The 13,954-nt window shown below is 43.4% G+C and overlaps 2 protein-coding genes across 5 annotated transcripts in view; one reads left to right on the top strand and one right to left on the bottom strand.

Moving 5' to 3' along the window:
• Positions 1-3,632: 3,632 nt before the first annotated feature.
• TMEM60 (transmembrane protein 60) lies at positions 3,633-9,867 on the bottom strand. The gene is made up of 2 exons (XM_007530795.2): positions 9,669-9,867; positions 3,633-4,330 (listed from the first exon to the last, which is right to left on the bottom strand). The coding sequence occupies exon 2, from the start codon at positions 4,278-4,280 to the stop codon at positions 3,879-3,881; it is 402 nt and encodes a 133-aa protein (XP_007530857.1). The 5' UTR covers positions 4,281-4,330; positions 9,669-9,867; the 3' UTR covers positions 3,633-3,878.
• Positions 9,868-10,140: 273 nt separating this feature from the next.
• Positions 10,141-13,954, top strand: part of PHTF2 (putative homeodomain transcription factor 2) — a 129,326-nt gene continuing 125,512 nt past the window's right edge. The window contains exons 1-2 of one of the 4 annotated variants that reach the window (XM_060196348.1): positions 10,142-10,405; positions 10,933-11,013. The gene's annotated coding sequence lies outside the window, so the exon portion shown is untranslated. Of the gene's footprint in view, positions 10,406-10,932; positions 11,014-13,954 lie in introns of all 4 variants that reach the window. The other 3 variants (XM_060196349.1, XM_060196346.1, XM_060196354.1) reach the window with 3 other exon arrangements.

Genomic DNA, 13,954 nt, shown 5'->3' with positions numbered 1-13,954 from the left:
TTGTTATTGACGTCATCATTGTTGGATAAGACAGAGAGAAATAGAGATGGGGAAGACAGAGAGGGGGAGAGAAAGATAGACACCTGCAGACCTGTTTCACTGCCTGTGAAGCGACTCCCCTGCAGGTGGGGAGCCGGGGGCTCCAACCGGCATCCTTAGGCCAGTCTTTGCACTTTGCGCCACCTGCGCTTAACCCACTGCACTACTGCCCGACTCCTTTATTTATTTATTTATTTATTTATTTTATTACAGACAGAAATTTTGAGGGGAAGAGATAGAAAGGGAGAAAGACAGAGAGACACCTGCTGTCCTGCTTTACCACTTCTGAAGCTTCCTCCCTGCAGATGGGGACCAGGGGCTTGAACCTGGGTCCTTGAATACTGTAATATGTGTGCTTAACCAGGTATGCCACCGCCTGGCCCGCTTGAGTTTAATTTATAAAAGGATGGAACTTGGGCATCTTCTGAGATGGAACCCTTAATTTGTGGAGTTGGAGCTACCTTCAGGTGGTATCAGAACTAAGTTAATTGCCTGGTGGTGTGGAGAAACACCATGTCAGAATCAGGGAGATACACATCATTTTGCTGCTTTCAATTTTAGTACAGAAGTATACCAAACTAAATATTTTTATTTTTAAAACTTTATTAATTAATGAGGGGGATAGGAGGAGGAAGAACCAGAAATCACTCTGGTATATGTGCTGCTGGGGATCAAACTCAGGATCTCATGTTTGAGAGTCCAGCACCTCATTCACTGTGCCACTTCCCAGACCACTATACCAAACTAAAGAAAAGTTTTTATTCAAAGGACTTTCATGCCTGAGGCTCTAAAGTCTCAGGTTCAATCTCTAGTAACCCCATAAGCCAGAGGTGATCAGTGTCCTGGTAAGATAGGAAAAAAAAAAACTGTAAAAAAACTTTTTGGGAATCTTTCAGATATTACAATTGGTTAGTTCTCATGTTGGTTAATATATATATATATATATATATATATATATATTAACCAGTGGGGACATAAAGGATAAAAAAATCTGTATGTATAAATTTTTTTGCCTCCAGGGTTATCACTGGGGCATAGTGCTGGCACTATGAATCCACTGCTCCTGGCAGTCATTTCTTTCATTTTATTGGATGGGACAGAGAGAAATTAAGAGAGGTGGGGAAGATAGGGAGAGAGATAGACAGAGACCTGCAGACCAGCTTCATTGCTTGTGAAGAGTACCCCTTGCAGGTGGGGATTGGGAGCTGGAACCGGGATACTAGTGCTTTGTACTAAATGTGCTTAACCAGGTGCACCACCACTACGTAGCCCCCATATAATTCGTACCTATTGATAATTTCTCTCCCCTTTTGTTAGAGACCTGGTTACATCTTTCCTTTTAATAACCCAATAAAAATACAGACTTTCTGATTTTTCTACTTCAGAGGTCAGCAAACTGCTTCCTATATCAAGACTGCTACTTGTTTTTTGTAATGGCTTGTGTGGGGGAAAGGAGGGCTTTTGTAACTTTAGATGGTTGGAGTAAAACAACAAGATAATATTTTGTGGTATGTATATATTATCTGACATTTAAATTTCATTGGTCTTAAAATTTTATAGGAACATAACTATAACAGTTTGCAGATGTTTTCTCACCAGAGCTGAGTAGATATCACAGAAACCATATTATCCACAAAACATAAAATATGCATTGTACAGCTTTTTTTTCCAGAACAATTTTATAGACTCTTGACCTAGTTGATTATTTGCCCATGTTGCTGTCTCTTTTGTATCCCTTGTGAGAAAGTATACTTAACTAATGTTAGTATGACTACAGCTTTTCCTCAACTGTAAAATACTCTAGGTAGCCTAGGAGGTGGTGCAGTGGCTAAAGAGCTAGACTGGCAAGCATGATGTCCTGAGACTGTTTCCTGGTGTTGTATGCACCAGAGTGATGCTCTGGTTCTCTTTCATTAGTAAATAAATACAGTCTTTAAAAGGAAAAAAAAAATCCTCTATATTATTTCTCAAGGGAGTGAGAGCTTCTACTTTGAAGCTCATAATAAATATATTCTGGCAATGAAGCAATTTGGACTTCTCAATTGAATAAGGATTGTCTAGTCATCCTGGAACATGGTTACTCATTTTAATGCTTGTTTTCTATCCTATCTTTAGATACCCCCAAATATTAACAGATACCAATTGTTAAGACAGGAAAACAATTGTAACTGATCATTTTAATTTTTATAGCCAAGCAATTCTCTCAAGTATTAGCATCCAGGAATCACATTCTCATTATTTTTTAGATAAAGGCAGAGGCAGAGAGGAAGGGAGGGAGGAAGAGGGGCACGAAGAGGGAGGGAGGGAAGGAGAGAGAGACTCCACAGCACTGAGGCTTCCTTCAATGTAGTGGGGGCCAGGCTTGAACTTGGCTCACACATGGCAAAGCAGCACACTATCTCAAATGAGCTGTTTCGCTAGCCCTTACTGGTATTTTTTTTAAATCAACAAAAATAGGAGTTGGGAATATGGGCACATGCATTCATTCATGAGGCCCTGGGTATGATCCTTGGCCCTACACAAAAGCATAAAGGATAGAGAAACAGAATTCCATAAATGGTGAAGGACTGCTTTGATATCTCTCTCTCTCTCATATAAAAGTAGAAAAGATTAAAAATTATGCCACGAGATGACCTCACTCATGTGTCCAGAAGACTCACCTCCCTAGAGCCCTAACCCACCAAGGAAAGACAGAAATAGAATGGGGCTTTGGATCCATGTGTCAACAGCCATGTCCAGTGGAGAAGCAATTATAGAAGTCAGACTTTTCCACCTTCTGCACCTCATAAAGAATTTTCATACTCCCAGAGGGATAAGGAATAGGGATAATTCCAGTGGAGGGGATGGGACATGGAACTCTGGTGGTGGCAATTATATGGAATTATACCCCTGTTACCTTACAGTCTTGTTAATATTTATTAAATCCCTAATAAAAAAATTAAAAGGAATTATGCCAGGGAGAGTCTCAAAAGCAGAGCACATGAGTGAGGTTTTGACTTTGTGCCCTGGCACCACTTAAAATTAACAAAACATTGTTTGTGACTTCCTCTCAGAGCTGAGAGAGAGGAAAGACGAGAGCAATTATCCAGCTTTACTGCTTATAGACCCTTAAGATTTTAGAATTGTTCTAAGTACTACTACTTCTGCTTCCTTGGTACTGATTGAGTATTAGGATGGGAGATCTATAATTTCTCCAACTGAGACGTTTCTAAGAGTGAGAGGAGCAATTAACTACTTGTGATCCCAGGCCTACAGGCATAACCTGAGACTTTCCTAATCTAAGCACAATATATGACTCTTTAGGAAGAGGCGAGGTTTCTGTTTTGTTTCAATATATCATCTTTAATTCATTTGTCTCAGACAGAAGGTAAAGGCAGCCTAGATAAAAACCTTTTAAACTTCTTGATTCTTTCTGAATGTAAGAATAAACTGACATCCTTATTTCAGTAAGTTTTTTCTTTCACAATTTAGAAACACAAATGACCATTTACTTTGGTTATAGTTCTACCCAAATGATGCTGATTAAAGGTTTTGTATTTACTTACATATGGATTATATTTTTATAATACATAATTCAAGAGTCAAGTAGAAAATACAGTCCAAAACATACTTTATTTACATAGGGATATTAAAGACAGTAATAACACAAACACTGAATAATTAAGCTTTGGATTGACTAGATGTCCGTGATTCACCAAGACTATTATTTTATGGTTGCAATATAAAACTACATTTGGTATTTTTCTCAGTTCTCTGGTAGTCTTCGAGCTTGCAATGATTCAAAACATTTTAGTGATAGCTTGTTGAATAGCAATAAAATGAGATGATGTCCTGCAAAGTCAGTCTCTCACAAAAAAGACGTTATATCCAAGCTCTATCAAAGCCCCAGCCAGTAAGGCCCATAACGGAATGAAGACATAGGACAGATTCATGGTAGTGAATTGTTCCAGCTTAGCACAGAGTGCAAGGCAGAAGGCTAATTTCATTAACATTGCAATGAGGTACCAGGCTTTTTTTTTAATATTGTGGGATCCATGTCGAGGGTCAAAGCCAGACTTACATCGTCCAGCCATTTTTACAATCAGCATAACAAGAAGGATAGTATCAAATATCCAGACTGGAATAAATATGAGAAACCAGTTCCAAGGTGCCTTCTCGTCCAGTTTCAACACCAACATGATCAAGAAGAGTAATGTGAAAAGCCAGGTGAGTAGTACTCTCTGAGCCAAGGACATTCTCATTTAAACAGTTTAAAGAGGCTGTTGCGGAGTCGAAAAAAGGGATATATACCCTAAGAGAAGGAAAAAAAGTCAAGATTGTTTTGATACCAGGGGAAAAAAATATATCACTTATATTCCTAGTGAACAAAAGTAGCTCTTTTCCATTCACAGATCTCCTGCTTTTGAAAACATTCTACCATTCTTCTTTTTAATGCCTGTAAAATCTGTAGCCACCTTTGACAGCATTATATGCATCATTTCTTATGGTCCATGAGAAAACACATTACAATTTTTAGAACACCCAAAGGTATGAGAAGGTATGAGCTATACTCAAAGTGTCTTAAGAACTTTGTTCCTTTACACTGCTACTACTCAAGTTCAAGCATTCATGGCTTTGTGCCTGCTCTTCAAGGATTCTGTAACCTCTTAGTACATTTGCCCTTCTATACATTTTTTAAGTGTTTAATTTTGATTCTTCAAAATACTTTATTTATTAGAGGGAGGGGGGTGAGATAGAGAGAAAAGAAAGAACCAGGTGTCACTCTGGTACATATGTGGCCGGTGATTGAACTCAGGACCTCATGTTTGAGAGTCTAGCACTTTACCCACTGCATCACTTCTTAGGCCACCATCTATAAATTTTCATTCAAAATCAAAGTAATGTAAAAAGGAGGTGGTATCAAGTCAAGAGAGTTTTCTTTTCAGTCACTACTGAACCTTTTCACTCTGAGATGGCCTTTTCAGACAGAGTGGTAGAAACAAAGTCAGAGAAAGAGAAATCATAGCAACAAAACTTCCCTTACTATATTGGGGAAGAGTCTGTAACCTGCATCCTGTGTATGACAAAGCAGGCTCAGATGAGCTAACTTGTTAACCCACAAGAGTTTCAAAAGGAACAGCTAATAAAAAGCACAAATTTACCAATTAGGATGAAGACTGTAAAGTGATTATTGGGCTAAATAACCCAATATTTGGATTTAGATTTTGCATTTGGAATACTGAATTTTCACATGTGAAAATTACATGTATATGTTGTTAGAGAGTTTATATATATATATATATATTTAATTTTTTTCCTCTCTTGTTGCCCTTGTTGTTTATTGTTGTTATTATTGTTGCCATTGCCGTTTTGATGGATAGGACAGAGAGAAATGGAGAGAGGAGGGGAAGACAGAGAGGGAGAGAGAAAGACAGACACCTGCAGACCTGCTTCACCACCTGTGAAGTGAACCCCCGTAGGTGGGGAGCCGAGAGCTCCATCCGGGATCCTGATGCCCGTCAGTGTGCTTTCCACTATGTGTGCTTAACCTGCTGCGCCACCACCTGGCTCTCAAGATTCTATATTTTTAACTTAAAAGTTCTTACTAAAATTTTGATACCTGCTGTGGTCCAGTGAGTATAAAGTAGTTGGGTTCTCAAATATGAGTCCTGAGTTCAGTCCCTGGCACTGCATGTGCCAGAGTGATGCTCTAGTTCTTCCCCCCCTGTCTCATAAGATAAATATTTCATATAAACATTTATTTTTATAGTCTAATCTTTTTCCTTTCACTATTTTTTTTTGACTGTCATCACAGTTTTTTACTTACTATCCAATAAAGACCATTTGTCAATAATGCACACCTGAAACTGGTATGTTATAATGTGACATTACTTTAATTAAAAAAGAGCACATAGACTTTGAGCTCAGACTGGCAGGGACTTAAGGTCACACAGGCTACTGTGCTAAATCGGAATATATATGGGCCCTGGTTTAGATCTATGGGGTAAATAGTCAGTGGTATTTGTATACTTTTCTTCATGTTTGGGAGCTACTCTCTGCCCTAATCGAGCTTTCTAGCCCTATTCTCAACTGACACTATCTTCCCAGAAAATACTTTTAGTCCACCTGCATGTTAGCTATTAGGCACAGGCAAAAATTACTAAAGGTATGGGCTCCTTGGAATATAACTAAAATAGACTTCCTAGCTTTTTCCCACATGAAGATCCCTAGTTTCATCTTTTTTTTTATTTTCCCTTTTGTTGCCCTTGTTTTTTTATTATTGTTGTTGCTATTGATGTTGTCGTTGTTAGGACAGAGAGAAATGGAGAAAGGAGAGAAAGATAGACACCTGCAGACCTGCTTCACTGCCTGTGAAGCGACTCCCCTGCAGGCGGGGAGCCGGGGGCTCCAACTGGGATCCTTATGCCGGTCCTTGCGCTTTGCGCCACCTGCGCTTAACCCGCTGTGCTACCATCCAATTTCCATCATCTGTTTTATTCCTACCTTTGGGTACCTGTTTATTAAACAGTTTTTCCTGTCTTATATCTTAGCACTTTTCAGACACCAAGTTATAGATGCTACTATGATGTCATCCTGACTTCTCTGGGCTGATGATCTCATCAATGTGTGTCCTGAAATCTCAACTCTCCAGAGTCTTACCAGAAAGATAGAAACAGGTTGGAGGTGTGGACTGACCTGCCAACATCCATGTCCAGTGGAGAAGCAATTACAAAAGCCAGACCTTCCACCTTCTGCACCCTGGTCCGTATTCCCAGAGGGATAAAGAATAGGGAAGCTTCCAATGGAGGGGATGGGACATGGAACTCTGGTGGTGGGAACTGCATGGAATTGTACCCGTTATTTTACAATCTTGTTAATTGGTATTAAACCACTAATAAAAAATTTAAAAAAAGAAATGATAATATAAAGCAAAACAAACAAAAATATAAGGAGCTGGGAAGTGGAGCACCCTTTTGAGTGCACACATCACCATGTGCCAAGGAGTGTGGTTCAAGCCCCTGGTCCCCATCTGCAGGGGGAAGCTTCATAAGTGATGAAGCAGTGCTGCAGGTGTCCCCTTCTCTCCCCTATCACCCACTTCCCTCTCAGTTTTCTGTCTCTATCCAAAACAACAAGCAAGCATGACATAAAAAAACCTACATAATAAACTTTTGGCATTTTATGATGAACTTTTTTCTATTTTTCATATTAGTGATTTCATAATGGTTTACAAGATATGATTTACACCACCAAAGTTCTGTGACACTACCCTCACTCCCTACCCTCCCACCATAGTTTTCACAAAGTCTTAGAGACAGTTTGGTCACTTATTTTATTATTCATTTATTTTTATTAGTGAGAGGAAAAGAATCAAGCAATCATTCTAGTACATGTGTTGCACGGGAATGAACTCAAGACGTAATGTTTGAGTAACCTCTGAGCCTTTATGATTATCATTAGGTTCTAAATTATTCAATAGTTCTTTTGTAAAAAATTTCATCTACATATTTATTGGATAGAGACCAGAAAAAATGAGAGAAGGGAGACATACAGATTGACAAAGAGTGACACCAGCAGCACAGCTTTGGAAGCTTTTCCCCTGCAGGTGGGGTCAGGGGGCTTGAACCTGGGTCTTTGTACATCGTAGCATGTGTGCTCAACCCTATGTGCCACCACTGGGTCCTTTACTTAATAGTTCTTATAGTTCTGTTTCACTGATTTCTGTTCCTGTTTTGTCCTAACCAGGTATATCCTAGGATATGTTCTACTATCTAGAAGGCATGGTATATCACTACCCAGAATATGTTCTACAACTTTGTCTTTTCAATGCTAAAATTACTTTTTTTTTTTTTTGAGTGACTGGGGCTTCCCTGGTCCAGGCTGACTTTTTCTATGTTAACATACAACACTTTGATATAATCTTTACACATATATTTACAGATTGCTCTATAATCATTCATATTTTTTTTAAAGATTTTGTTTATTAGAAAGACAGAAGAGAGAGAAAGAGCTGGGGGCCAGGTGGTGATGCACCTGGTTAAGCGCACACATTACAGTGCATAAGGATGGAGGTTCAAGCCCCTGGACCCCACCTTCAGGGGGAAAACTTCAGGAGTGGTGAAGCAGGGCTGCAGGTGTCTGTCTCTCTGTCTCTTTCCCTCTCTACCTCCCCCTCCCCTTTCAATTTCTCTCTGACTTTATCCAATAATAAATAAATAAAGGTATTTAAAATAAATAAATAAATAGGGAGAGAAAGAACTAGACATCAGTCTGGTACATTCGCTGCCGACGACTGAACTCAGGACCTCATGCTCGAGTCCAATGCTTGATCCACTGCACCACCTCCTGGATTACAATTACAGTTGTTTCACACTTTTTGACTGTTTCGAAATGGATAAACAGAATGGGAAATCAGAAGACTGCAGGCAACTGGGTGAGGAGTTAACAGAAGATAACAAAATGCAAGTTAACTGACATTTAAAAAAATTATTTCCTTTTTGTTGCCCTTGTTTTTATTGTTGTAATTATTATTGTTGTTAATAATGATGTCGTCGCTGTTAGATAGGACAGAGAGAAATGGGGAGGGAAGGGGAAGACAGAGGGGGGAGAGAAAGACAGACACCTGCAGACCTGCTTCACCGCTTGTGAAGCGACTCCCCTCACCAGCAGGTGGGGAGCCGGGGGCTTGAACCGGGATCCTTAAGCAGGTCGTTGTGCTTCACGTTGTGCGCTTAACCCGCTGCGCTATCGCCCGACTCCCTTAACTGACATTTTATTCCCTTAAAGTACTGGGGGAAAATGAGAATGTGAAAGGGTAAGAGAAAAGTTTCAGGATTAGTAGACTACAACGATGACACCCGGTGTTTATTAACTTAAGCGATTGCATTTGTTCCCTGCTACTATTCTTTCTTCTCAAGGGAGGGAGTAGTATACTTGAAGACAAAAAAAAAAAAATCTCTCCACTAAGATTATTTCTCATTTGAGATGGTTATTTCTGGTACCTGGAGGATAGATAAGTATTCTGCTCGTGCGCTGGCTTCCCTGCCAATTGTTAAAAGCTGCGTGGCTCCCAAATGGAAACCTTAAGGGTCCAGCCCACATCAGCAGCGTCTGCTATCAGTTGTGTGCGGACTTGTTTAATTCCTGGAGCTCCCAGCACTCCTCCCATTCCCCTCTCCTGCTACTGCCAGTTCCCTTCCAAGTGCATTCGCCTCAACCCAAAGTCACTTTTGCTCACTGAGCCTACAAAACAGAATTCCACTACACAGCCAAGCCTCCTTCGAATGGACCTTGCTGGGAGAGCCTTGTCCAACTGACCGGCCTCCAAAGAAACATTGTTCCACCTCCAGCATATCGGTCACTGGGACTCAGGATGTTCCTAAGCCACTCTTGCCCCTCTGGACTTGCCCAGATCTGTGCTGCGGGGCTCCGGTACACCTCGCAGTTTAACGCTGTTCTTGCAAGAGAGGACCCACACCCAATGCACCCAGAAACCGTGACGCCAGGCAGGTGTCTGTATGTCTTGGGTGGGGAGGTGCAGGACGGTGTGGGAGGGTGGCACAGACCACAGCGGCCTTCGGAGGGCAACTGGGACGCCGCGGGGGCGAGGGTGCTTTGTGGATATCCGCGCCTGGGAGCCCCCGACTCACCTGGCAGCGCCGCTGGTCGGACGGCAGAGAGGGGCGCGAAGAACCGGTAGCTCGCCAGTTTGGAACCTTGGCCTTTTCCACACTTTTCCCCCCATTAAAATCCAGAATCCGTCACATGATAGTCAAGAGCAAGGTCTCAGTTCCGCCTCTCCCGAGGATCGCGGTTAGAGGCTCGTCTCCGCTCTACTTCAGGGCCGCGCCCACATCCGGGGCGGGCCCTCACCGCCCCTGGGGCTGCCGTATAGGCTGAATGGACGCCAATCTGAGAGCTGCGGCTCCTCCTCCCTGCGGTGATTGGACCATTTGGGCCGCCGGCACAAACCAACCGACCTTCCCTTGCGTTGGGGTTTGTCAGTTAGGAGGCAATTAGAGAAGCCACTAGGCCCGCCTCTCTGCCGCCCAGGGTTAGGAGCGACGTCATTCTGCACACAGCATGGAGGGTCCGTGGTCCCATTGGGCTCAGAGGTGCCAATCAGATCAGCCCGAGCTGGGCCCCGCCCCCCGCAGGGCTCCCCGCCCCTCTGCCCCGCCACCCTCTCCGCGGGAGCGCGGAGACTGCAGACTCCGGCGCAAAATCCTGCGGGAGAGGGGGCGGGGCAACGACTCGGGAGGCTGAGCGCCGGCCGGCAGCCTCGTTGTGGCTCCTCTGGCTCCCGCGGTGGCGGCGGCGCCGCTCGCCTCGGTGTCTCCCGCGCGCACTCCGGCCGCCTCCTAGCGGTGCGGCGCTCGCCCCTCCGGTAAGTGCAGCATCGCCTCCGCGCTCAGGCGGGCGGTGTGGAGGTCGTTGGTTGGGTTTGGACGGAATCCCGAGGATGGAACGGGACGAGGGGACGTGCGGCGGGCGGAATAAAGGTGGGGGCTCGGTGGGCAGCGCATCGCCCTTCCCGGTCCGTGACTTTCCCGGCAGCCGCCGGCGCCTGCGGACAGGGGTCAGCAGCGGGACCCTCCTCCCATCATTTGGTGGCAGAGGCTCCTCGCCGGTCCTCCGGAGCCCGCGCTCGGCTGGAACCTTGAGGGTGACGGGCCGGAGCCCAGCGCCACCGCCCGCCCCTCCGCCCCCTCCCGCGGCCCCTCTGCGCTTCCTTCCCCCGCGCGGTGCTGGGGGGCGCGCCGGGTCGCGGAGGGCGCGCGGGGGCCGGGGGCCGAGCGCCGCTGGGGGCGAGGTCCGCGCGGGAGGGGGTGTGGGCGGCTTTGCCCCGGGCCTCGGGGGTGGTCTCTGTCCTGCCCCCACCGGACCCGCCACAGTTTAGTTTTCTGATTCCAGCACTGACTGCAGAGTGGCTGCTACAATCCTGTGCGCAGGCCTTTGGGGACATTTTCCATCTGGAAACAATACAGTGGTCCAGTAAGCATGCTTCACCTTTTCTTTCTCCTCTTCTCCCCCCACCCCCGATTTTCTTCTCTTCTCTATCTCCCTGATCGTGACAGCCCGTGTTCTGGTTTTGTTTCATCCAGTCATGGCTTTGTAACTCATCCCCCTTCTTGCAGAACTTTGGGGCTCATTCTGGCACCGATCTATCGTGCTTTTTTATTTTTAGCCTGGCAAAAACAAGCAGCTGCTTTATATCAGCGTATACTGACTAGGGAAGTACAGAGTGTGGAACAATTTATTAATCTTGGCATCCACTTTGCTACCAAGTGTGTTTTTTAATTGTGTTAAATGCATTACATATCTTGTAGTTATACTTGTTCTCTGCTAATGGTATAGTTTGCTTACTTTGAGATGGAGGTATTTAGATTCTTTAGTTTTTGGTGAACTCTGCTTACCTTTTTAAGACACCCAACTTTTTTTTGTTTGTTTGTTTCTTAGACTTTGGTATAACCTTGGTATTCGCTCTTGTTTTTAGGGATTATGTATCTTTTTAAATTGCTGTACCCCAAACTGAACTTTTCCATAATTTCTTTAAAAAATCATCTCCTGGGCTTCACTGTTCCTTACTGACATTTATTTATTTATTTTATTTTTTTATTTATTATGCCAGAGCACTGGTCAGCTCTGGTTTATAGTGGTGCAGGGGATCGGAGCCTCAGACATGAGAGTCTCTTTTTCATAGCTATTATAGTCCCTCCTTACCAACTTTTGCAAATAGGAAGAGACAGAGACACAGAAGTGGGGGAAAAACAGAGGGGGGAGCAGAGGCCACAGTATGGAAGCTTCCTTCAATGCAGGTGGGGCCTGGGCTTTGTTTTGGGTGGCTGCATCTTGCAAAGCAGCACACTTTCCAAGTGAGCTATTTTCCAAGCTCCATAACATTTTTTTTAAAAATTACAGATAGAGTTTAAAAATAAGATTTATATGACTCGGGCTGTAGCGCAGCGGGTTAAGCGCACATGGCTCAAAAGCGCAAGGACCGGCAGAAAGATCCCGGTTCGAGTCCCTAGCCCCCCACCTGCAGGGGAGTTGCTTCACAGGTGGTGAAGCAGATCTGCAGGTGTCTTATCTTTTTCTCCTGCCTTTCTGTCTTCCCCTCCTCTCTCCATTTCTCTCTGTCCTATCTAACAACGATGACATCAACAACAACAATAATAACTACAATAACAATGAAAAACAACAAGGGCAACAACAAAAAAGGGAAAATAAATAAATATAAAAAAACAAATGGGAGTCGGTCGTTGGCGCAGCGAGTTAAGCGCAATTGGCCCAGAGCTGCAAGGATCAGAGGAAGGATCCCGGTTGGAGCCCTTGGCTCCCCACCTGCAGTGAGTCCCTTCACAGGTGGTGCAGCAGGTCTGCAGGTGTCTGTCCTTCTCTCCTCCTCTCTGTCTTCTCCTCCTCTCTCCATTTCTCTCTGTCCTATCCAGCAACAATGACAGCAATAACCACAACAATGTTAAACAACAAGGGCAACAAAAGGGAAAGTAAATAAATAAAAATAAATAAATAATAATTTAAAAAAATTAGCTTTATATGGGTTCAGGGAACAAATTCAAACCTGTGTGCCAGAACCCCCAAGCTCCCAGGTTCATTACCTAGCACCACCTCATGTTAGAGTGAACAGTGCTCTGATCTATCTATACATTCTTTTTTCCCCTTTTTCTTTCCCCGGAGCACTGCTCAGCTCTGGCTTAAGGTGGTGCAAGTATTGAACCTGGGACTTCAAAGCCTTAGGCATAAGTCTCTTTACTTAACTATTATGCTATCTCCCCCACCTTATCTATACATTCTTTCACTTATAATAAGTCTTAAAAAAAAAAAAAAGATTGATTTTTGTGAGCAGAGATGAGAGAGAGAAGAGAGTCTGGAATACTGCTCCTCATATGTGTTCCTACCCCCTACCTGCTGACCAGTCATTTTTAGGAGTTGGAAAGGGGCAGTTCTGAGAATTTGCAAACTGCGCTAAATTAACCCAGAGTCTCAGCATACCGTTTCCATTTGAAGTCTTGACTCTTGGCAGTAAGTATTGCTAAATTTAAGAAAACAGACAACCCCAGTCAGTGGTCCTTGCTTAGCTTCAGATTCCAAGGGAAAGGAATTTTGAGGTGTTGGGAGCATGAGCTGTGTCCGAGACCAGATCTACAAGGTGATTCCAGGAAAGCTTCTTGCTAGGGAAATACTGGTATTAATACGGTAGGAAGTGTCTGTTAAAATTTTTCTCTTAGGGCATGAAACTCTCATAAGCAAATCAAGTACACTGTAATAGGGACACTCCTGCATAGTCAGGCACACCTCTGTGAGCAAACTTTTTTCTTCATCTTTGAACTCCCAAGTGACTCAGCTGGGCAGGTGAAGATGGTGTCTCCTTCTCAGATTTGAATGGTATCTGATTGGTGTACCAGATACAAAAATGAATAATGATAATGTAATAGAAATCATAAGAGAGTGCCTCCAGAGTCTTTGGTTTCATGGAAAGAGAATTCAGTCAGATTTGAGACAGATCAGCATTTGAATTCCTGTTAAGCTTTGCGATCTTGAGCACAATGCCATCTTTTCCAGTTTATTTATCAGTTAAGTAGGGGGAGGATGATACTTTAAAGGAGAAGGTATTAAACATCAGACAAAATATCAAAGTACTTGCACTTCAGTGAGTCCTGAATGAAGAATAACGTAGGAATAATTTTAAAAGTCGAGAAGTAGAGGTTTAATTTAGACTCCAGTAGCTAGTTGGAGTCTAAATGATAGGTAATTTTCATAGGTAGGGAAGACGCTAGAATAGGAAGCAGGATTTCAGAGTAGAAATACGGATTGTTGAGGCAAGAAAACTCTCAACAGTCCATATTTCTATTCTTCTTGACTGGTAACGTGCACTCTATCAAGTAAGCCACCTCTTGGCCCCCCCAGAATGTTT

The sequence above is a fragment of the Erinaceus europaeus genome, chromosome 8, assembly GCF_950295315.1.
Source record: "Erinaceus europaeus chromosome 8, mEriEur2.1, whole genome shotgun sequence".
NCBI classification, from domain to species: domain Eukaryota; kingdom Metazoa; phylum Chordata; class Mammalia; order Eulipotyphla; family Erinaceidae; genus Erinaceus; species Erinaceus europaeus.
This window is presented reverse-complemented; position numbering and strand designations above follow the sequence as displayed.

Bases quoted from the DNA above. Each gene is read 5' to 3' on its own strand.
- TMEM60 (XM_007530795.2), bottom strand. From the start codon at position 4,280: ATGAGAATGTCCTTGGCTCAGAGAGTACTACTCACCTGGCTTTTCACA.